Source organism: Salmo salar, chromosome 16, assembly GCF_965601325.2.
Source record: "Salmo salar chromosome 16, fSalSal1, whole genome shotgun sequence".
Taxonomy (NCBI): Eukaryota; Metazoa; Chordata; class Actinopteri; order Salmoniformes; family Salmonidae; genus Salmo; species Salmo salar.
In genome coordinates, this window is record NC_138306.1 from 88,245,219 (window position 1) to 88,267,795 (window position 22,577).

At 47.8% G+C, this 22,577-nt stretch overlaps 1 protein-coding gene across 2 annotated transcripts in view; it reads left to right on the forward strand.

Annotated features, from left to right (window-relative positions):
• Positions 1 to 2,306: 2,306 nt before the first annotated feature.
• The window catches only part of LOC106574830 (dachshund homolog 1), a 95,411-nt gene continuing 75,140 nt past the window's right edge, over positions 2,307 to 22,577 (forward strand). The window contains exon 1 of one of the 2 annotated variants that reach the window (XR_014381022.1): positions 2,307 to 3,373. Coding sequence is in view for 1 of the 2 variants with exons in the window: in XM_082963157.1 (XP_082819283.1) it covers positions 2,823 to 3,373 (551 nt within the window). In the remaining variant the exon portion in view is untranslated. The remainder of the gene's footprint in view (positions 3,374 to 22,577) is intronic. The other variant, XM_082963157.1, reaches the window with a different exon arrangement.

Here is a 22,577-nt window from a genome sequence, read left to right on the forward strand (position 1 = left end):
CCAATAGGTGGCCATTCCCCCTCTCCATGTCTTTTAGTGAGTCCTGACATTTAAAATGTCTATTTGCTGGTAAAAAGCCATCTCAGCAGGAGATTGTGCAGGAGTTTTCAAAGACAAAAGTCAAGTTCAGTTCTCTCTCTTCTCTCCTGGGAGATGCTGAAAGCTAAGCATAATTAAGCACATTTGATTAGAATCAAGCTTGACTTCTTCAGTTGACTTTTAATGAATGCAAATCAGGCATCTACATCCCTAAGATTAATTCCAGCCAATTAAAAAACACAAGAGGCTTATTCAAAAGAGGGATGGGGAAGCAGAAAAAGAGTGAAAAGACCTTTAAGCTGAATAAAGAGACTTTTCTCTCCACCTCCTCTTCATAACACGCTCTCTTGAGGTTTTCTTCTCTCCCTCTGCGACTTAGATCATTATCAACGTGATGTTCCGTTAAAGCACTGTGTATTCCTATGGAGACGAGGCTATATATCGGATAAAACAAAGGTGCATCGAAAAGCTCCAATATCCACATTGTTCACTTGATGCCTTTAATTTACAGATAATGTGTATATTCCGTGTTTTCTTTCATGTTTTTTTGTGTGTGTTTTTTTTAAACATTTGTGTAATTTGGCAGATGCGACTTACAGTTAGAGCGTTGTGCATTCATCTTAAGGTAACTAAGTGAGACAACCCCATATCACTAACCACGGCCATCCATTTCATGCGAATGAATTACCTGGGAAAAAAGTCACGACCTGGCTGATGGAAACATGAAATGCTGGTACAATTTCATAAATGCCGACAGACAATTTGTTCGTTCGACATGGTGGGATCTTTTTGTGTCGCTAAAATTCATTATGCGAGAAATAGCGGTTCGAACGCCTTTATGCGCAAATATTGATATAATAACCATCATATCGAAGTAAACTTGGTGTCACGCGATGATATGTGCTGTTGTCCTCCCACTACGACTCGGGACAGCACGCAGTTTATTAGGCTACAGATGAAATAAATGATGATGAACTTCACAGGATGGTGAAAGTACAAGGTGATGAGCTTGATGCTCCTTTCCAATAAATATCGAGGGTCTTATTCTGGTGACAACATGATCGATGCTTGGTTGCCGTTTGACAAATAAAAATAATATCGCTCTTAAACATAATAATGTCATAATGTAGGTAGCTGTTGGCTAGAGCGCATGCGCCAATACCAACGTGGGAACATGTTCTATAGGCTAACGCAACCGTTTTAGTGACAACACCATCAGTTAGGGATGAAAATGCGATGGTAATCCATTTAACTATTTTTCATTCGGCATATAGGAATTTAACAGCAAAATACATTTTGAATTGCACGTACACTACCGTTCAAAAGTTTGGGGTCACTTAGAAATGTCCTTGTTTTTGTCCATTTTGTCCATTAAAATAACATCAAGTTGATCAGAAATACAGTGTAGACATTGTTAATGTTGTAAATGACTATTGTAGCAGGAAACGGCTGATTTTTAATGGAATATCTACATAGGCGTACATAGGCCCATTATCAGCCACCATCACTCCTGTGTTCCAATGGCACGTTGTGTTAGCTAATCCAAGTTTATCATTTTAAAACGCTAATTGATCATTAGAAAACCCTTTTGCAATTATGTTAGCACAGCTGAAAACTGTTGTTCTGATTAAAGAAGCAATAAAACTGGCCATTTGTGGGTTCGAGTACAGGCTCAAGAAACAGACCTCTCAACAGTGAAGCGAGGACTCTGGGATGCTGGCCTTCTATGTAGATATTCCATAAGAAATCTGCTGTTCCAGCTACAATAGTCATTTACAACATAAATAATGTGTCTACACTGTATTTCTGATCAATTTGATGTTATTTTAATAGACAAAAAATGTAGCTTTTTTAAAAAAAACAAGGACATTTCTAAGTGACCCAAACTTTTGAACGGTAGTGTACGTCATCACGCACAGTTTTCTATCCGCAAAAAGTCATTTTGATGGAAACATCTCTGGTTGGAAAATGTGGCCAAGTGGATGGAAACTAGCTGTTGTCAGCACATTTATTCGTCGATAATCAGCGAAGTCAGTGGTAGTGACATTATTTATCTTTTTGAGCGGAGTCAATTAGCCTGTATGCTTGTTTTGTGCAGAGAGTCTCCAAACCTCAGTCTGCCCAGCATTAGCAGGGAACTGTCAAAGGCATGCATTTGAGGGGTTGTGGAGGCGCAGTCCCTAATGTGGTGTGTGACAGGAAGATGGGGGTGGGGGCTTGAGGAGGGTCAGAGGTTAAAGTCAGGGTCCTCTTGTCTGTCCCTCTTCTCCCCCTTTAGAGGGTCCTTTTGGAGGGGTTATTATTTCTAAGCAGTGGGCACCTTCCACATTCTGAATAGTCAATATCCTACAGTTCAAATCCAGTGGCGAGGTATAGCATTATCTCCAGAGCTTGTGCTGCTTATAGCAATGATTCATCAACGTATTCAGTTTCTATTCCAGTTTTATTCTAGCCTAATGGACCCCATGTTCTGAACACCGTCAACAGATGCGTGTGCTGTTGTTCTAAGAATATTTAGAGGCTCCTCCTCTTTTTCATGATGTGACAGTATCATCCCGTCCGCGAGCTCCTCACTCTAGCTCAATTCTGTCATCGTTATCCTGACGCACGGACCCGTTATCCCGCTCACTGCATCGCCAAAGACATTTCTCAGCTTAACAAAATAAAAACTACCGACGAGCTCTCAACTCTTCGATTTCTGTTTCTGACGCGACACTTTTTTTAGACTACACTTGACTTTCGGGACTTTCAGCTTGTTTCTTTTTTAAATCCAGATTTGGATCATGGCCTCTCCGGCTGCTCTCATGCCCTCGGCTCCTCTCGTCCAACCGCCTCCGATACAGACTTCACCGGCGACCAACTCTCCGCCACCAGCAACCACGTCCTCATCCCCTTCACCGTCTATCGCGCCCACCGGACTGAACCCTTTCAGCGCGGACCTCTTACCAGTACCTGTCGGTAGCCCGGGCGCACCGGTCGACGTCCTTCCCGGTAAACCGGTGTATTCTACCCCGTCGCCGGTTGAGAACACTCCGCAAAACAACGAGGTTAAAATGGTCGAGGTCAGAGGCGCCAAGCTCGCCTCTTTCACGGTAAAAGACAACGAGCTTATCTGCCTCCCGCAGGCGTTCGACCTGTTTCTGAAACACTTGGTCGGCGGACTGCACACGGTCTATACCAAGCTGAAGCGGCTCCAGATCACACCGGTGGTCTGTAACGTGGAACAGGTCCGCATCCTCCGGGGCCTCGGAGCTATCCAACCGGGAGTGAACCGGTGTAAACTCATCTCCAGGAGAGACTTCGAGACGCTGTACAATGACTGTACTAACGCCAGGTGAGTTGGTTTCCATGGTGCCCTCGTCTATCTCTGGTGTCTTTAGAAAGAGTTGAAGCGACCGAACAATGCAACATTGTTGAAATAATGACACCTTTTACAATCTTTTAAAAGTGTTTCAGTTGCACAAACTGAGTCTCTGCAATCATGTGTAGTTGTGTGTAATGTTTTTTTTTGCGGCGCGCACACACACACACTATCTCTCTCTCTCTCTCTCGTCTCTTTGCATTTAACACTGTTAGTTAATCTGAGAAATTGATTCTTCACAGAAATTAATTAATTTTCATTTGGCCCAAAGCGACAGTTTAAATCAGGAGCTGCTGACATACTATGTTTCTCTGTCGTCGTGTTCTGCTTGTAGTGTAACTGCCTTCTCATATCAATCAGTTGTAGCCCTGAGGAGGAGCTCATCACTGGAGAGATACACTTTGACATGTCTATTTCTCTATATTTATGATTTAATTATGTAAATAGGCTGGTCTCTGTAACTCTCTGTGTGACCTGCTGTTTGACTCATTAGCACTGAGATGACAGATTCAGCGTCTCAAATGGCACCCTATTCCTTATGTAGTGCACTGCTTTTGACCAAAGCCCTATGGACCATCGTCAAAAGTAGTGCACTACATAGGGAATAGGGTGCTATTTGGAATAACCATGAACACATTCTTGACCCAGGAAATTAAAAAGTTAATAACAGAAAGGATGTGATTTATTTATTTGATTAATCCCTTAATCAGTTGTTCAGTGCAATTTGAAAGTGAAAATGCTGTTGGGAAAGAGTTGGTTTAGCGTCTGTCCTCTCCAGATTTTTACAGGTTAAAGATGTATTTCTTGTAAAAGGCTACTTTTGACATTTATTCATTTACTCATATGAACCATCCAGTCTTCCATGTCTTTGGCAGGGTTTGTTCCACAATAGCCTCTCCAGCAACTATGTGTGACTCACCGATGACGCCACTCTGAGTCAAAGCCTTTAGTTTTGGCTTCACTCAGACCTCAGTCATAATCCACAGTTACACACCAATGAGTTACGGTTGAGATCACAGGCGTTTATGTTCATGCCAGTAACTTAGAATAGTACTAGTTCCCGAAAGAGAAGCTTTGTTTAACGAGGCAATCTGATCTTCTTGTCTCTCACACAAAGACAAGGTTCCATTTAGTTACAGCAAGCACATCAAAACAAGTCCAGGTCAAATCCTGTTTCCCACTCATAGAACGATATGTCTCCAGTTTAAACATAGTTTATCTTTGCCATATAGACGTTAGTTATTCATCTCTTCCTGTATGTATGGATCTTGTTCATCTGTAGTGATAATAATCTAGAACATATGTTACAGAAAACCCTATAGTTTTACATCACTGTCAGGAGAGAGGGAGGGAGAGAGGGAGAGAGAATAGAGGGAGAGAGGGAGACACACCTTTGACTCTCTGGGTCTATTCATGTCTATAGAGAGGGTCCTCTCATCTGACAGTGTGATTAAACTCTCCTACACACACACACACTCTCTCTCTCTCTCTCATGTCTGTGTTGTGAAGGGTAAGGACAGAGATAATATGTGCGTGTTAGGGCCAGTGATGATAGCCAGGGACATTATTACTGTGCTGCTAGAAAAAGCCATCTGCCATCTCTCAGGGGGTGTGGTCTCTCTGATCCTGTCTGATGGCTTAATATACAATAACAGCAGTGTAATGTGATATCTGTACTGCGCACACACACACACACACACACACACACACACACACACACACACACACACACACACACACACACACACACACACACACACATACTGTCTTCATGTTCTCTCCACTCTTGACCCCTGGAATGTCGGTGATGGAATGTGATCTGGTATCAGTTAAAAGGATTCCTGGGATCAAACAGGAGTCTGTACCTCTCCCTATCCCAGCCTGGATTAAACACAAGACATGGGAACACAGGAGTGTGTGGAGGTGGGAGAGAGAGAGCGAGGAAGGGAGAGAGTGTGGAGGAAAGAGATTGAGAGAAAGGGAAGAAGAGAGGGAGAGAGAGAGAGTGAGGAAGGGAGAGAGTGTGGAGGAGAGAGATTGAGAGAAAGGAGAGAGAAAGGGAAGAAGAGAGGGAGAGACAGACATATCATCCACAGCTGGGAATACCTGGTGTGTGTGTGTGTGAGAGAGAGAGGGGGATAAAATAGATATGACAAGAGATCACCATCACATGGACTTTTCCTCTTTTTCCTAAAACACACTGCTACCCTCTCTGCTGGGGAGTCAGCCAGTCACACAGTCAGTCAGTCAGCCAGCCTGTCACACAGTCAGCCACCCAGTCAGCCATCCTAAAACACACTGCTACCCTCTCTGCTGGGGAGTCAGCCAGTCACACAGTCACTCAGTCAGCCAGCCTGTCACACAGTCAGCCACCCAGTCAGCCATCCTAAAACACACTGCTACCCTCTCTGCTGGGGAGTCAGCCAGTCACACAGTCACTCAGTCAGCCATCCTAAAACACACTGCTACCCTCTCTGCTGGGGAGTCAGCCAGTCACACAGTCACTCAGTCAGCCATCCTAAAACACACTGCTACCCTCTCTGCTGGGGAGTCAGCCAGTCACACAGTCACTCAGTCAGCCATCCTAAAACACACTGCTACCCTCTCTGCTGGGGAGTCAGCCAGTCACACAGTCACTCAGTCAGCCATCCTAAAACACACTGCTACCCTCTCTGCTGGGGAGTCAGCCAGTCAGTCAGTCACTCAGTCAGCCAGTCAGTCAGTCAGCCTGTCAGCCAGTCAGTCACCCAGTCAGCCTGTCAGTCACCTAGTCAGCCAGCCAGTCACACAGTCACTCAGTCAGCCAGCCAGTTACACAGTCAGCCACCCAGTCAGCCATCTCCACCCACCCAGTAGCTTTGTACTGTACAGTCAGGGTTACTTGACAGAGTATTTGTTCCACTGTTTTGACTGTAACACTTCCCTGTCTTTCATGACCTGTTTTCAAAGTGAGACTGGATGGGCTGGTGGTTTCCAGGGAGGATTGAGTGTGTTCCTGTGTGTGTTCCTGTGTGTGTGTGTGTGTGTGTGTGTGTGTGTGTGTGTGTGTGTGTGTGTGTGTGTGTGTGTGTGTGTGTGTGTGTGTGTGTCTGCTTTGTCTCTTCCACTAAGCTCCAGCTGCTGTGTCCTCCTGTTAGCGTTTCATGTTTCAGGTTAACACACACACTCAAACACACACACACCAGCACACACACACACACACACACACACACTCAAACCCCCCCCCACACACACATTTCCTCAGTATGTTTTTCTCAGCCAGTGGCCTCAATAAGATGTATAAGATGTAATAATAAGATGTAGCATGTAATTGGTTTATTAACCTGATTAGGCTGGTTCAGTGAATGTGGAGTGGACAGAACAGTGGAGTGGACAGAACAGTGAAGTGGTCAGAACAGTGTTGAGATGTGGAGTGGACAGAACAGTGTTGAGATGTGGACTGGACAGAACAGTGGAGTGGACAGAACAGTGTTGAGATGTGGACTGGACAGAACAGTGGAGTGGACAGAACAGTGTTGAGATGAGGAGTGGACAGAATAGTGGAGTGGACAGAACAGTGTTGAGATGAGGAGTGGACAGAACAGTGGAGTGGACAGAACAGTGTTGAGATGTGGACTGGACAGAACAGTGGAGTGGACAGAACAGTGGAGTGGACAGAACAGTGGAGTGGACAGAACAATGTTGAGATGTGGACTGGACAGAACAGTGAAGTGGACAAAACAGGGAAGTCGACAGAACAGTGTTGAGATGTGGAGTGGACAGAACAATGTTGAGAGTGGCTGGCGACGGGGTGGGGGACAGAACAATGTTGAGATGTGGACTGGACAGAACGGAGGGATGCGTGGCTGGCGCAGGGAGTGGCCGGGGTCGCGCGGGAGTGGACAGAACAGTGTTGCGTTGTGGACTGGACAGAACAGTGGAGTGGACAGAACAGTGTTGAGATGTGGAGTGGACAGAACAGTAGAGTGGGCAGAACAGTGTTGAGATGTGGAGTGGACAAAACAATGTTGAGATGTGGACTGGACAGAACAATGTTGAGATGTGGAGTGGACAGAACAATGTTGAGATGTGGACTGGACAGAACAGTGAAGTGGACAGAACAGTGAAGTGGACAGAACAGGGGAGTGGACAGAACAGTGTTGAGATGTGGAGTGGACAGAATAGTGGAGTGGACAGAACAGTGTTGAGATGAGGAGTGGACAGAATAGTGGAGTGGACAGAACAGTGTTGAGATGAGGAGTGGACAGAATAGTGGAGAGGACAGAACAGTGTTGAGATGAGGAGTGGACAGAACAGTGGAGTGGACAGAACAGTGGAGTGGACAGAACAGTGAAGTGGACAGAACAGTGGAGTGGACAGAACAGTGTTGAGATGAGGAGTGGACAGAACAGTGGAGTGGATAGAACAGTGGACTGGACAGAACAGTGGAGTGGACAAAACAGGGAAGTCGACAGAACAGAGGAGTGGACAGAACAGTGTTGAGTTGTGGACTGGACAGAACAGTGGAGTGGATAGAACAGTGGACTGGACAGAACAGTGGAGTGGACAAAACAGTGGAGTGGACAGAACAGTGGAGTGGACAGAACAGTGGAGTGGACAGAACAGTGTTGAGATGTGGAGTGGACAGAACAATGTTGAGATGTGGACTGGACAGAACAATGTTGAGATGTGGAGTGGACAGAACAATGTTGAGATGTGGACTGGACAGAACAGTGAAGTGGACAGAACAGTGGAGTGGACAGAACAGTGGAGTGGACAGAACAGTGGAGTGGACAGAACAGTGGAGTGGACAGAACAGTGGAGTGGACAGAACAGTGGACTGGACAAAACAGGGAAGTCGACAGAACAGAGGAGTGGACAGAACAGTGTTGAGTTGTGGACTGGACAGAACAGTGGAGTGGACAGAACAGTGGAGTGGACAGAACAGTGGAGTGGACAGAACAGTGTTGAGATGTGGAGTGGACAGAACAGTGGAGTGGACAGAACAGTGTTGAGATGTGGAGTGGACAGAACAGTGTTGAGATGTGGAGTGGACAGAACAATGTTGAGATGTGGACTGGACAGAACAATGTTGAGATGTGGACTGGACAGAACAGTGAAGTGGACAGAACAGTGAAGTGGACAGAACAGTGGAGTGGACAGAACAGTGTTGAGATGTGGAGTGGACAGAATAGTGGAGTGGACAGAACAGTGTTGAGATGAGGAGTGGACAGAATAGTGGAGTGGACAGAACAGTGTTGAGATGAGGAGTGGAAAGAATAGTGGAGTGGACAGAACAGTGTTGAGATGAGGAGTGGACAGAACAGTGGAGTGGACAGAACAGTGGAGTGGACAGAACAGTGGAGTGGACAGAACAGTGGAGTGGACAGAACAGTGTTTAGATGAGGAGTGGACAGAACAATGTTGAGATGTGGACTGGACAGAACAGTGGAGTGGATAGAACAGTGGACTGGACAGAACAGTGGAGTGGACAAAACAGGGAAGTCGACAGAACAGAGGAGTGGACAGAACAATGTTGAGATGTGGACTGGACAGAACAGTGGAGTGGATAGAACAGTGGACTGGACAGAACAGTGGAGTGGACAAAACAGGGAAGTCGACAGAACAGAGGAGTGGACAGAACAGTGTTGAGTTGTGGGCTGGACAGAACAGTGGAGTGGATAGAACAGTGGACTGGACAGAACAGTGGAGTGGACATAACAGTGGAGTGGACAGAACAGTGGAGTGGACAGAACAGTGTTGAGATGTGGAGTGGACAGAACAGTGGAGTGGACGGAACAGTGTTGAGATGTGGAGTGGACAGAACAATGTTGAGATGTGGACTGGACAGAACAATGTTGAGATGTGGAGTGGACAGAACAATGTTGAGATGTGGACTGGACAGAACAGTGAAGTGGACAGAACAGTGAAGTGGACAGAACAGGGGAGTGGACAGAACAGTGTTGAGATGTGGAGTGGACAGAATAGTGGAGTGGACAGAACAGGGGAGTGGACAGAACAGTGTTGAGATGTGGAGTGGACAGAATAGTGGAGTGGACAGAACAGTGGAGTGGACAGAACAGTGGAGTGGACAGAACAGTGAAGTGGACAGAACAGTGGAGTGGACAGAACAGTGTTGAGATGTGGAGTGGACAGAACAGTGGAGTGGACAGAACAGTGGAGTGGACAGAACAGTGGAGTGGACAGAACAGTGTTGAGATGTGGAGTGGACAGAACACTGGAGTGGACAGAACAGTGTTGAGATGTGGAGTGGACAGAATAGTGGAGTGGACAGAACAGTGTTGAGATGAGGAGTGGACAGAACAGTGGAGTGGACAGAACAGTGGAGTGGACAGAACAGTGAAGTGGACAGAACAGTGTTGAGATGAGGAGTGGACAGAACAATGTTGAGATGTGGACTGGACAGAACAGTGGAGTGGATAGAACAGTGGACTGGACAGAACAGTGGAGTGGACAAAACAGGGAAGTCGACAGAACAGAGGAGTGGAAAGAACAGTGTGGAGTTGTGGACTGGACAGAACAGTGGAGTGGATAGAACAGTGGACTGGACAGAACAGTGGACTGGACAGAACAGTGGACTGGACAGAACAGTGGAGTGGACAGAACAGTGGAGTGGACAGAACAGTGGAGTGGACAGAACAGTGTTGAGATGTGGAGTGGACAGAACAGTGGAGTGGACAGAACAGTGTTGAGATGTGGAGTGGACAGAACAATGTTGAGATGTGGACTGGACAGAACAATGTTGAGATGTGGAGTGGACAGAACAATGTTGAGATGTGGACTGGACAGAACAGTGAAGTGGACAGAACAGTGGAGTGGACAGAACAGTGAAGTGGACAGAACAGTGAAGTGGACAGAACAGTGGAGTGGACAGAACAGTGTTGAGATGAGGAGTGGACAGAACAATGTTGAGATGTGGACTGGACAGAACATTGAAGTGGACAGAACAGTGAAGTGGACAGAACAGTGAAGTGGACAGAACAGGAGAGTGGACAGAACAGTGTTGAGATGTGGAGTGGACAGAATAGTGGAGTGGACAGAACAGTGTTGAGATGAGGAGTGGACAGAACAGTGGAGTGGACAGAACAGTGGAGTGGACAGAACAGTGGAGTGGACAGAACAGTGAAGTGGACAGAACAGTGGAGTGGACAGAACAGTGTTGAGATGTGGAGTGGACAGAATAGTGGAGTGGACAGAACAGTGTTGAGATGAGGAGTGGACAGAACAATGTTGAGATGTGGACTGGACAGAACAGTGGAGTGGATAGAACAGTGGACTGGACAGAACAGTGGACTGGACAGAACAGTGGAGTGGACAGAACAGTGGAGTGGACAGAACAGTGGAGTGGACAGAACAGTGGAGTGGACAGAACAGTGGAGTGGACAGAACAGTGTTGAGATGTGGAGTGGACAGAACAATGTTGAGATGTGGACTGGACAGAACAATGTTGAGATGTGGAGTGGACAGAACAATGTTGAGATGTGGACTGGACAGAACAGTGAAGTGGACAGAACAGTGGAGTGGACAGAACAGTGGAGTGGACAGAACAGTGGAGTGGACAGAACAGTGAAGTGGACAGAACAGTGGAGTGGACAGAACAGTGTTGAGATGAGGAGTGGACAGAACAATGTTGAGATGTGGACTGGACAGAACAGTGAAGTGGACAGAACAGTGAAGTGGACAGAACAGTGAAGTGGACAGAACAGGTGAGTGGACAGAACAGTGTTGAGATGTGGAGTGGACAGAATAGTGGAGTGGACAGAACAGTGTTGAGATGAGGAGTGGACAGAACAGTGGAGTGGACAGAACAGTGAAGTGGACAGAACAGTGGAGTGGACAGAACAGTGTTGAGATGAGGAGTGGACAGAACAATGTTGAGATGTGGACTGGACAGAACAGTGGAGTGGATAGAACAGTGGACTGGACAGAACAGTGGAGTGGACAAAACAGGGAAGTCGACAGAACAGAGGAGTGGACAGAACAGTGTTGAGTTGTGGACTGGACAGAACAGTGGAGTGGATAGAACAGTGGACTGGACAGAACAGTGGAGTGGACAGAACAGTGGAGTGGACAAAACAGTGGAGTGGACAGAACAGTGTTGAGATGTGGAGTGGACAGAACAATGTTGAGATGTGGACTGGACAGAACAATGTTGAGATGTGGAGTGGACAGAACAATGTTGAGATGTGGACTGGACAGAACAGTGAAGTGGACAGAACAGGGGAGTGGACAGAACAGTGTTGAGATGTGGAGTGGACAGAATAGTGGAGTGGACAGAACAGGGGAGTGGACAGAACAGTGTTGAGATGTGGAGTGGACAGAATAGTGGAGTGGACAGAACAGTGAAGTGGACAGAACAGTGAAGTGGACAGAACAGTGGAGTGGACAGAACAGTGTTGAGATGTGGAGTGGACAGAACAGTGGAGTGGACAGAACAGTGGAGTGGACAGTACAGTGGAGTGGACAGAACAGTGTTGAGATGTGGAGTGGACAGAACAGTGGAGTGGACAGAACAGTGTTGAGATGTGGAGTGGACAGAATAGTGGAGTGGACAGAACAGTGTTGAGATGAGGAGTGGATAGAACAGTGGAGTGGACAAAACAGGGAAGTCGACAGAACAGAGGAGTGGACAGAACAGTGTTGAGTTGTGGACTGGACAGAACATTGGAGTGGACAGAACAGTGGAGTGGACAGAACAGTGGAGTGGACAGAACAGTGTTGAGATGTGGAGTGGACAGAACAGTGGAGTGGACAGAACAGTGTTGAGATGTGGAGTGGACAGAACAATGTTGAGATGTGGACTGGACAGAATAATGTTGAGATGTGGAGTGGACAGAACAATGTTGAGATGTGGACTGGACAGAACAGTGAAGTGGACAGAACAGTGAAGTGGACAGAACAGTGAAGTGGACAGAACAGGGGAGTGGACAAAACAGTGTTGAGATGTGGAGTGGACAGAATAGTGGAGTGGACAGAACAGTGTTGAGATGAGGAGTGGACAGAACAGTGGAGTGGACAGAACAGTGTTGAGATGAGGAGTGGACAGAACAATGTTGAGATGTGGACTGGACAGAACAGTGGAGTGGATAGAACAGTGGACTGGACAGAACAGTGGAGTGGACAGAACAGTGGAGTGGACAGAACAGTGAAGTGGACAGAACAGTGAAGTGGACAGAACAGTGGAGTGGACAGAACAGTGTTGAGATGAGGAGTGGACAGAACAATGTTGAGATGTGGACTGGACAGAACATTGAAGTGGACAGAACAGTGAAGTGGACAGAACAGTGGAGTGGACAGAACAGTGTTGAGATGAGGAGTGGACAGAACAATGTTGAGATGTGGACTGGACAGAACATTGAAGTGGACAGAACAGTGAAGTGGACAGAACAGTGAAGTGGACAGAACAGGAGAGTGGACAGAACAGTGTTGAGATGTGGAGTGGACAGAATAGTGGAGTGGACAGAACAGTGTTGAGATGAGGAGTGGACAGAACAGTGGAGTGGACAGAACAGTGGAGTGGACAGAACAGTGAAGTGGACAGAACAGTGGAGTGGACAGAACAGTGTTGAGATGTGGAGTGGACAGAATAGTGGAGTGGACAGAACAGTGTTGAGATGAGGAGTGGACAGAACAATGTTGAGATGTGGACTGGACAGAACAGTGGAGTGGATAGAACAGTGGACTGGACAGAACAGTGGACTGGACAGAACAGTGGAGTGGACAGAACAGTGGAGTGGACAGAACAGTGGAGTGGACAGAACAGTGGAGTGGACAGAACAGTGTTGAGATGTGGAGTGGACAGAACAATGTTGAGATGTGGACTGGACAGAACAATGTTGAGATGTGGAGTGGACAGAACAATGTTGAGATGTGGACTGGACAGAACAGTGAAGTGGACAGAACAGTGGAGTGGACAGAACAGTGGAGTGGACAGAACAGTGGAGTGGACAGAACAGTGAAGTGGACAGAACAGTGGAGTGGACAGAACAGTGTTGAGATGAGGAGTGGACAGAACAATGTTGAGATGTGGACTGGACAGAACAGTGAAGTGGACAGAACAGTGAAGTGGACAGAACAGTGAAGTGGACAGAACAGGTGAGTGGACAGAACAGTGTTGAGATGTGGAGTGGACAGAATAGTGGAGTGGACAGAACAGTGTTGAGATGAGGAGTGGACAGAACAGTGGAGTGGACAGAACAGTGAAGTGGACAGAACAGTGGAGTGGACAGAACAGTGTTGAGATGAGGAGTGGACAGAACAATGTTGAGATGTGGACTGGACAGAACAGTGGAGTGGATAGAACAGTGGACTGGACAGAACAGTGGAGTGGACAAAACAGGGAAGTCGACAGAACAGAGGAGTGGACAGAACAGTGTTGAGTTGTGGACTGGACAGAACAGTGGAGTGGATAGAACAGTGGACTGGACAGAACAGTGGAGTGGACAGAACAGTGGAGTGGACAAAACAGTGGAGTGGACAGAACAGTGTTGAGATGTGGAGTGGACAGAACAATGTTGAGATGTGGACTGGACAGAACAATGTTGAGATGTGGAGTGGACAGAACAATGTTGAGATGTGGACTGGACAGAACAGTGAAGTGGACAGAACAGGGGAGTGGACAGAACAGTGTTGAGATGTGGAGTGGACAGAATAGTGGAGTGGACAGAACAGGGGAGTGGACAGAACAGTGTTGAGATGTGGAGTGGACAGAATAGTGGAGTGGACAGAACAGTGGAGTGGACAGAACAGTGAAGTGGACAGAACAGTGGAGTGGACAGAACAGTGTTGAGATGTGGAGTGGACAGAACAGTGGAGTGGACAGAACAGTGGAGTGGACAGAACAGTGGAGTGGACAGAACAGTGTTGAGATGTGGAGTGGACAGAACAGTGGAGTGGACAGAACAGTGTTGAGATGTGGAGTGGACAGAATAGTGGAGTGGACAGAACAGTGTTGAGATGAGGAGTGGATAGAACAGTGGAGTGGACAAAACAGGGAAGTCGACAGAACAGAGGAGTGGACAGAACAGTGTTGAGTTGTGGACTGGACAGAACATTGGAGTGGACAGAACAGTGGAGTGGACAGAACAGTGGAGTGGACAGAACAGTGTTGAGATGTGGAGTGGACAGAACAGTGGAGTGGACAGAACAGTGTTGAGATGTGGAGTGGACAGAACAATGTTGAGATGTGGACTGGACAGAATAATGTTGAGATGTGGAGTGGACAGAACAATGTTGAGATGTGGACTGGACAGAACAGTGAAGTGGACAGAACAGTGAAGTGGACAGAACAGTGAAGTGGACAGAACAGGGGAGTGGACAAAACAGTGTTGAGATGTGGAGTGGACAGAATAGTGGAGTGGACAGAACAGTGTTGAGATGAGGAGTGGACAGAACAGTGGAGTGGACAGAACAGTGTTGAGATGAGGAGTGGACAGAACAATGTTGAGATGTGGACTGGACAGAACAGTGGAGTGGATAGAACAGTGGACTGGACAGAACAGTGGAGTGGACAGAACAGTGGAGTGGACAGAACAGTGAAGTGGACAGAACAGTGAAGTGGACAGAACAGTGGAGTGGACAGAACAGTGTTGAGATGAGGAGTGGACAGAACAATGTTGAGATGTGGACTGGACAGAACATTGAAGTGGACAGAACAGTGAAGTGGACAGAACAGGAGAGTGGACAGAACAGTGTTGAGATGTGGAGTGGACAGAATAGTGGAGTGGACAGAACAGTGTTGAGATGAGGAGTGGACAGAACAGTGGAGTGGACAGAACAGTGGAGTGGACAGAACAGTGGAGTGGACAGAACAGTGAAGTGGACAGAACAGTGGAGTGGACAGAACAGTGTTGAGATGTGGAGTGGACAGAATAGTGGAGTGGACAGAACAGTGTTGAGATGAGGAGTGGACAGAACAATGTTGAGATGTGGACTGGACAGAACAGTGGAGTGGATAGAACAGTGGACTGGACAGAACAGTGGACTGGACAGAACAGTGGAGTGGACAGAACAGTGGAGTGGACAGAACAGTGGAGTGGACAGAACAGTGGAGTGGACAGAACAGTGGAGTGGACAGAACAGTGTTGAGATGTGGAGTGGACAGAACAATGTTGAGATGTGGACTGGACAGAACAATGTTGAGATGTGGAGTGGACAGAACAATGTTGAGATGTGGACTGGACAGAACAGTGAAGTGGACAGAACAGTGGAGTGGACAGAACAGTGGAGTGGACAGAACAGTGGAGTGGACAGAACAGTGAAGTGGACAGAACAGTGGAGTGGACAGAACAGTGTTGAGATGAGGAGTGGACAGAACAATGTTGAGATGTGGACTGGACAGAACAGTGAAGTGGACAGAACAGTGAAGTGGACAGAACAGTGAAGTGGACAGAACAGGTGAGTGGACAGAACAGTGTTGAGATGTGGAGTGGACAGAATAGTGGAGTGGACAGAACAGTGTTGAGATGAGGAGTGGACAGAACAGTGGAGTGGACAGAACAGTGGAGTGGACAGAACAGTGAAGTGGACAGAACAGTGGAGTGGACAGAACAGTGTTGAGATGAGGAGTGGACAGAACAATGTTGAGATGTGGACTGGACAGAACAGTGGAGTGGATAGAACAGTGGACTGGACAGAACAGTGGAGTGGACAAAACAGGGAAGTCGACAGAACAGAGGAGTGGACAGAACAGTGTTGAGTTGTGGACTGGACAGAACAGTGGAGTGGATAGAACAGTGGACTGGACAGAACAGTGGAGTGGACAGAACAGTGGAGTGGACAAAACAGTGGAGTGGACAGAACAGTGTTGAGATGTGGAGTGGACAGAACAATGTTGAGATGTGGACTGGACAGAACAATGTTGAGATGTGGAGTGGACAGAACAATGTTGAGATGTGGACTGGACAGAACAGTGAAGTGGACAGAACAGTGAAGTGGACAGAACAGGGGAGTGGACAGAACAGTGTTGAGATGTGGAGTGGACAGAATAGTGGAGTGGACAGAACAGGGGAGTGGACAGAACAGTGTTGAGATGTGGAGTGGACAGAATAGTGGAGTGGACAGAACAGTGGAGTGGACAGAACAGTGAAGTGGACAGAACAGTGGAGTGGACAGAACAGTGTTGAGATGTGGAGTGGACAGAACAGTGGAGTGGACAGAACAGTGGAGTGGACAGAACAGTGGAGTGGACAGAACAGTGGAGTGGACAGAACAGTGTTGAGATGTGGAGTGGACAGAACAGTGGAGTGGACAGAACAGTGTTGAGATGTGGAGTGGACAGAATAGTGGAGTGGACAGAACAGTGTTGAGATGAGGAGTGGATAGAACAGTGGAGTGGACAAAACAGGGAAGTCGACAGAACAGAGGAGTGGACAGAACAGTGTTGAGTTGTGGACTGGACAGAACATTGGAGTGGACAGAACAGTGGAGTGGACAGAACAGTGGAGTGGACAGAACAGTGTTGAGATGTGGAGTGGACAGAACAGTGGAGTGGACAGAACAGTGTTGAGATGTGGAGTGGACAGAACAATGTTGAGATGTGGACTGGACAGAATAATGTTGAGATGTGGAGTGGACAGAACAATGTTGAGATGTGGACTGGACAGAACAGTGAAGTGGACAGAACAGTGAAGTGGACAGAACAGGGGAGTGGACAAAACAGTGTTGAGATGTGGAGTGGACAGAATAGTGGAGTGGACAGAACAGTGTTGAGATGAGGAGTGGACAGAACAGTGGAGTGGACAGAACAGTGTTGAGATGAGGAGTGGACAGAACAATGTTGAGATGTGGACTGGACAGAACAGTGGAGTGGATAGAACAGTGGACTGGACAGAACAGTGGAGTGGACAAAACAGGGAAGTCGACAGAACAGAGGAGTGGACAGAACAGTGTTGAGTTGTGGACTGGACAGAACAGTGGAGTGGATAGAACAGTGGACTGGACAGAACAGTGGAGTGGACAGAACGGTGGAGTGGACAGAACAGTGGAGTGGACAGAACAGTGTTGAGATGTGGAGTGGACAGAACAGTGGAGTGGACAGAACAGTGTTGAGATGTGGAGTGGACAGAACAATGTTGAGATGTGGAGTGGACAGAACAATGTTGAGATGTGGAGTGGACAGAACAATGTTGAGATGTGGACTGGACAGAACAGTGGAGTGGACAGAACAGTGGAGTGGACAGAACAGTGGAGTGGACAGAACAGTGAAGTGGACAGAACAGTGGAGTGGACAGAACAGTGTTGAGATGAGGAGTGGACAGAACAATGTTGAGATGTGGACTGGACAGAACAGTGGAGTGGATAGAACAGTGGACTGGACAGAACAGTGGAGTGGACAAAACAGGGAAGTCGACAGAACAGAGGAGTGGACAGAACAGTGGAGTGGACAGAACAGTGGAGTGGACAGAACAGTGTTGAGATGTGGAGTGGACAGAACAGTGGAGTGGACAGAACAGTGTTGAGATGTGGAGTGGACAGAACAATGTTGAGATGTGGACTGGACAGAATAATGTTGAGATGTGGAGTGGACAGAACAATGTTGAGATGTGGACTGGACAGAACAGTGAAGTGGACAGAACAGTGAAGTGGACAGAACAGTGAAGTGGACAGAACAGGGGAGTGGACAAAACAGTGTTGAGATGTGGAGTGGACAGAATAGTGGAGTGGACAGAACAGTGTTGAGATGAGGAGTGGACAGAACAGTGGAGTGGACAGAACAGTGTTGAGATGAGGAGTGGACAGAACAATGTTGAGATGTGGACTGGACAGAACAGTGGAGTGGATAGAACAGTGGACTGGACAGAACAGTGGAGTGGACAAAACAGGGAAGTCGACAGAACAGAGGAGTGGACAGAACAGTGTTGAGTTGTGGACTGGACAGAACAGTGGAGTGGATAGAACAGTGGACTGGACAGAACAGTGGAGTGGACAGAACAGTGGAGTGGACAGAACAGTGGAGTGGACAGAACAGTGTTGAGATGTGGAGTGGACAGAACAGTGGAGTGGACAGAACAGTGTTGAGATGTGGAGTGGACAGAACAATGTTGAGATGTGGAGTGGACAGAACAATGTTGAGATGTGGAGTGGACAGAACAATGTTGAGATGTGGACTGGACAGAACAGTGGAGTGGACAGAACAGTGGAGTGGACAGAACAGTGGAGTGGACAGAACAGTGAAGTGGACAGAACAGTGGAGTGGACAGAACAGTGTTGAGATGAGGAGTGGACAGAACAATATTGAGATGTGGACTGGACAGAACAGTGGAGTGGATAGAACAGTGGACTGGACAGAACAGTGGAGTGGACAAAACAGGGAAGTCGACAGAACAGAGGAGTGGACAGAACAGTGGAGTGGACAGAACAGTGGAGTGGACAGAACAGTGTTGAGATGTGGAGTGGACAGAACAGTGGAGTGGACAGAACAGTGTTGAGATGTGGAGTGGACAGAACAGTGTTGAGATGTGGACTGGACAGAATAATGTTGAGATGTGGAGTGGACAGAACAATGTTGAGATGTGGACTGGACAGAACAGTGAAGTGGACAGAACAGTGAAGTGGACAGAACAGTGAAGTGGACAGAACAGGGGAGTGGACAGAACAGTGTTGAGATGTGGAGTGGACAGAATAGTGGAGTGGACAGAACAGTGTTGAGATGAGGAGTGGACAGAACAGTGGAGTGGACAGAACAGTGTTGAGATGAGGAGTGGACAGAACAGTGGAGTGGACAGAACAGTGGAGTGGACAGAACAGTGGAGTGGACAGAACAGTGGAGTGGACAGAACAGTGGAGTGGACAGAACAGTGTTGAGATGAGGAGTGGACAGAACAATGTTGAGATGTGGACTGGACAGAACAGTGGAGTGGATAGAACAGTGGACTGGACAGAACAGTGGAGTGGACAAAACAGGGAGGTCGACAGAACAGAGGAGTGGACAGAACAGTGTTGAGTTGTGGACTGGACAGAACAGTGGAGTGGACAGAACAGTGGAGTGGACAGAACAGTGGAGTGGACAAAACAGTGGTGTGGACAGAACAGTGGAGTGGACAGAACAGTGGAGTGGACAGAACAGTGTTGAGATGTGGAGTGGACAGAACAGTGGAGTGGACAGAACAGTGTTGAGATGTGGAGTGGACAGAACAATGTTGAGATGTGGACTGGACAGAACAATGTTGAGATGTGGAGTGGACAGAACAGTGGAGTGGACAGAACAGTGTTGAGATGTGGAGTGGACAGAACAATGTTGAGATGTGGACGGACAGAACAATGTTGAGATGTGGAGTGGACAGAACAATGTTGAGATGTGGACTGGACAGAACAGTGAAGTGGACAGAACAGTGAAGTGGACAGAACAGGGGAGTGGACAGAACAGTGTTGAGATGTGGAGTGGACAGAATAGTGGAGTGGACAGAACAGTGTTGAGATGAGGAGTGGACAGAATAGTGGAGTGGACAGAACAGTGTTGAGATGAGGAGTGGACAGAATAGTGGAGTGGACAGAACAGTGTTGAGATGAGGAGTGGACAGAACAGTGGAGTGGACAGAACAGTGAAGTGGACAGAACAGTGAAGTGGACAGAACAGTGAAATGGACAGAACAGTGGAGTGGACAGAACAGTGGAGTGGACAGAACAGTGGAGTGGACAGAACAGTGGAGTGGACAGAACAGTGTTGAGATGTGGAGTGGACAGAACAGTGGAGTGGAGTGGACAGAACAGTGAAGTGGACAGAACAGTGAAGTGGACAGAACATTGAAGTGGACAAAACAGTGTTGAGAGTGGGTGGCGCGTGGAGTGGACAGAACAGTGGAGTGGACAGAACAGTGGAGTGGACAGAACAGTGTTGAGATGTGGAGTGGACAGAACAGTGGACTGGACAGAACAGGGAAGTGGACAGAACAGTGGAGTGGACAGAACAGTGTTGAGATGTGGAGTGGACAGAACAGTGGAGTGGACAGAACAGTGGAGTGGACAGAACAGTGGAGTGGACAGAACAGTGAAGTGGACAGAACAGTGGAGTGGACAGAACAGTGGATTGGACAGAACAGTGAAGTGGACAGAACAGTGGAGTGGACAGAACAGTGGAGTGGACAGAACAGTGTTGAGATGTGGAGTGGACAGAACAGTGGAGTGGACAGAACAGTGAAGTGGGCAGAACAGTGGAGTCGACAGAACAGTGTTGAGATGTGGAGTGGACAGAACAGTGGAGTGGACAGAACAGTGGAGTGGACAGAACAGTGTTGAGATGTGGAGTGGACAGAACAGTGAAGTGGACAGAACAGTGTTGAGATGTGGAGTGGACAGAACAGTGGAGTGGACAGAACAGTGGAGTGGACAGAACAGTGGAGTGGACAGAACAGTGTTGAGATGTGGAGTGGACAGAACAATGTTGAGATGTGGACTGGACAGAACAATGTTGAGATGTGGAGTGGACAGAACAATGTTGAGATGTGGACTGGACAGAACAGTGAAGTGGACAGAACAGTGAAGTGGACAGAACAGGGGAGTGGACAGAACAGTGTTGAGATGTGGAGTGGACAGAATAGTGGAGTGGACAGAACAGGGGAGTGGACAGAACAGTGTTGAGATGTGGAGTGGACAGAATAGTGGAGTGGACAGAACAGTGTTGAGATGAGGAGTGGACAGAATAGTGGAGTGGACAGAACAGTGTTGAGATGAGGAGTGGACAGAATAGTGGAGTGGACAGAACAGTGTTGAGATGAGGAGTGGACAGAACAGTGGAGTGGACAGAACAGTGAAGTGGACAGAACAGTGAAGTGGACAGAACAGTGAAATGGACAGAACAGTGGAGTGGACAGAACAGTGGAGTGGACAGAACAGTGGAGTGGATAGAACAGCGGAGTGGACAGAACAGTGTTGAAATGTGGAGTGGACAGAACAGTGGAGTGGACAGAACAGTGGAGTGGACAGAACAGTGAAGTGGACAGAACAGTGAAGTGGACAGAACAGTGAAGTGGACAAAACAGTGTTGAGATGTGGAGTGGACAGAACAGTGGAGTGGACAGAACAGTGGAGTGGACAGAACAGTGGAGTGGACAGAACAGTGGAGTGGACAGAACAGTGTTGAGATGTGGAGTGGACAGAACAGTGGACTGGACAGAACAGGGAAGTGGACAGAACAGTGGAGTGGACAGAACAGTGTTGAGATGTAGAGTGGACAGAACAGTGGAGTGGACAGAACAGTGGAGTGGACAGAACAGTGAAGTGGACAGAACAGTGGAGTGGACAGAACAGTGGAGTGGACAGAACAGTGAAGTGGACAGAACAGTGGAGTGGACAGAACAGTGGAGTGGACAGAACAGTGTTGAGATGTGGAGTGGACAGAACAGTGGAGTGGACAGAACAGTGAAGTGGGCAGAACAGTGGAGTCGACAGAACAGTGTTGAGATGTGGAGTGGACAGAACAGTGGAGTGGACAGAACAGTGGAGTGGACAGAACAGTGTTGAGATGTGGAGTGGACAGAACAGTGGAGTGGACAGAACAGTGTTGAGATGTGGAGTGGACAGAACAGTGGAGTGGACAGAACAGTGGAGTGGACAGAACAGTGGAGTGGACAGAACAGTGAAGTGGACAGAACAGTGAAGTGGACAGAACAGTGTTGAGATGTGGAGTGGACAGAACAGTGGAGTGGACAGAACAGTGGAGTGGACAGAACAGTGGTGTGGACAGAACAGTGTTGAGATGTGGAGTGGACAGAACAGTGGAGTGGACAGAACAGTGAAGTGGACAGAACAGTGGAGTGGACAGAACAGTGTTGAGATGTGGAGTGGACAGAACAGTGGAGTGGACAGAACAGTGGAGTGGACAGAACAGTGGAGTGGACAGAACAGTGAAGTGGACAGAACAGTGGAGTGGACAGAACAGTGGAGTGGACAGAACAGTGGAGTGGACAGAACAGTGTTTAGATGTGGAGTGGACAGAACAGTGGAGTGGACAGAACAGTGGAGTGGACAGAACAGTGTTGAGATGTGGAGTGGACAGAACAGTGGAATGGACAGAACAGTGGAGTGGACAGAACAGTGGAGTGGACAGAACAGTGAAGTGGGCAGAACAGTGGAGTGGACAGAACAGTGTTTAGATGTGGAGTGGACAGAACAGTGGAGTGGACAGAACAGTGGAGTGGACAGAACAGTGTTGAGATGTGGAGTGGACAGAACAGTGGAA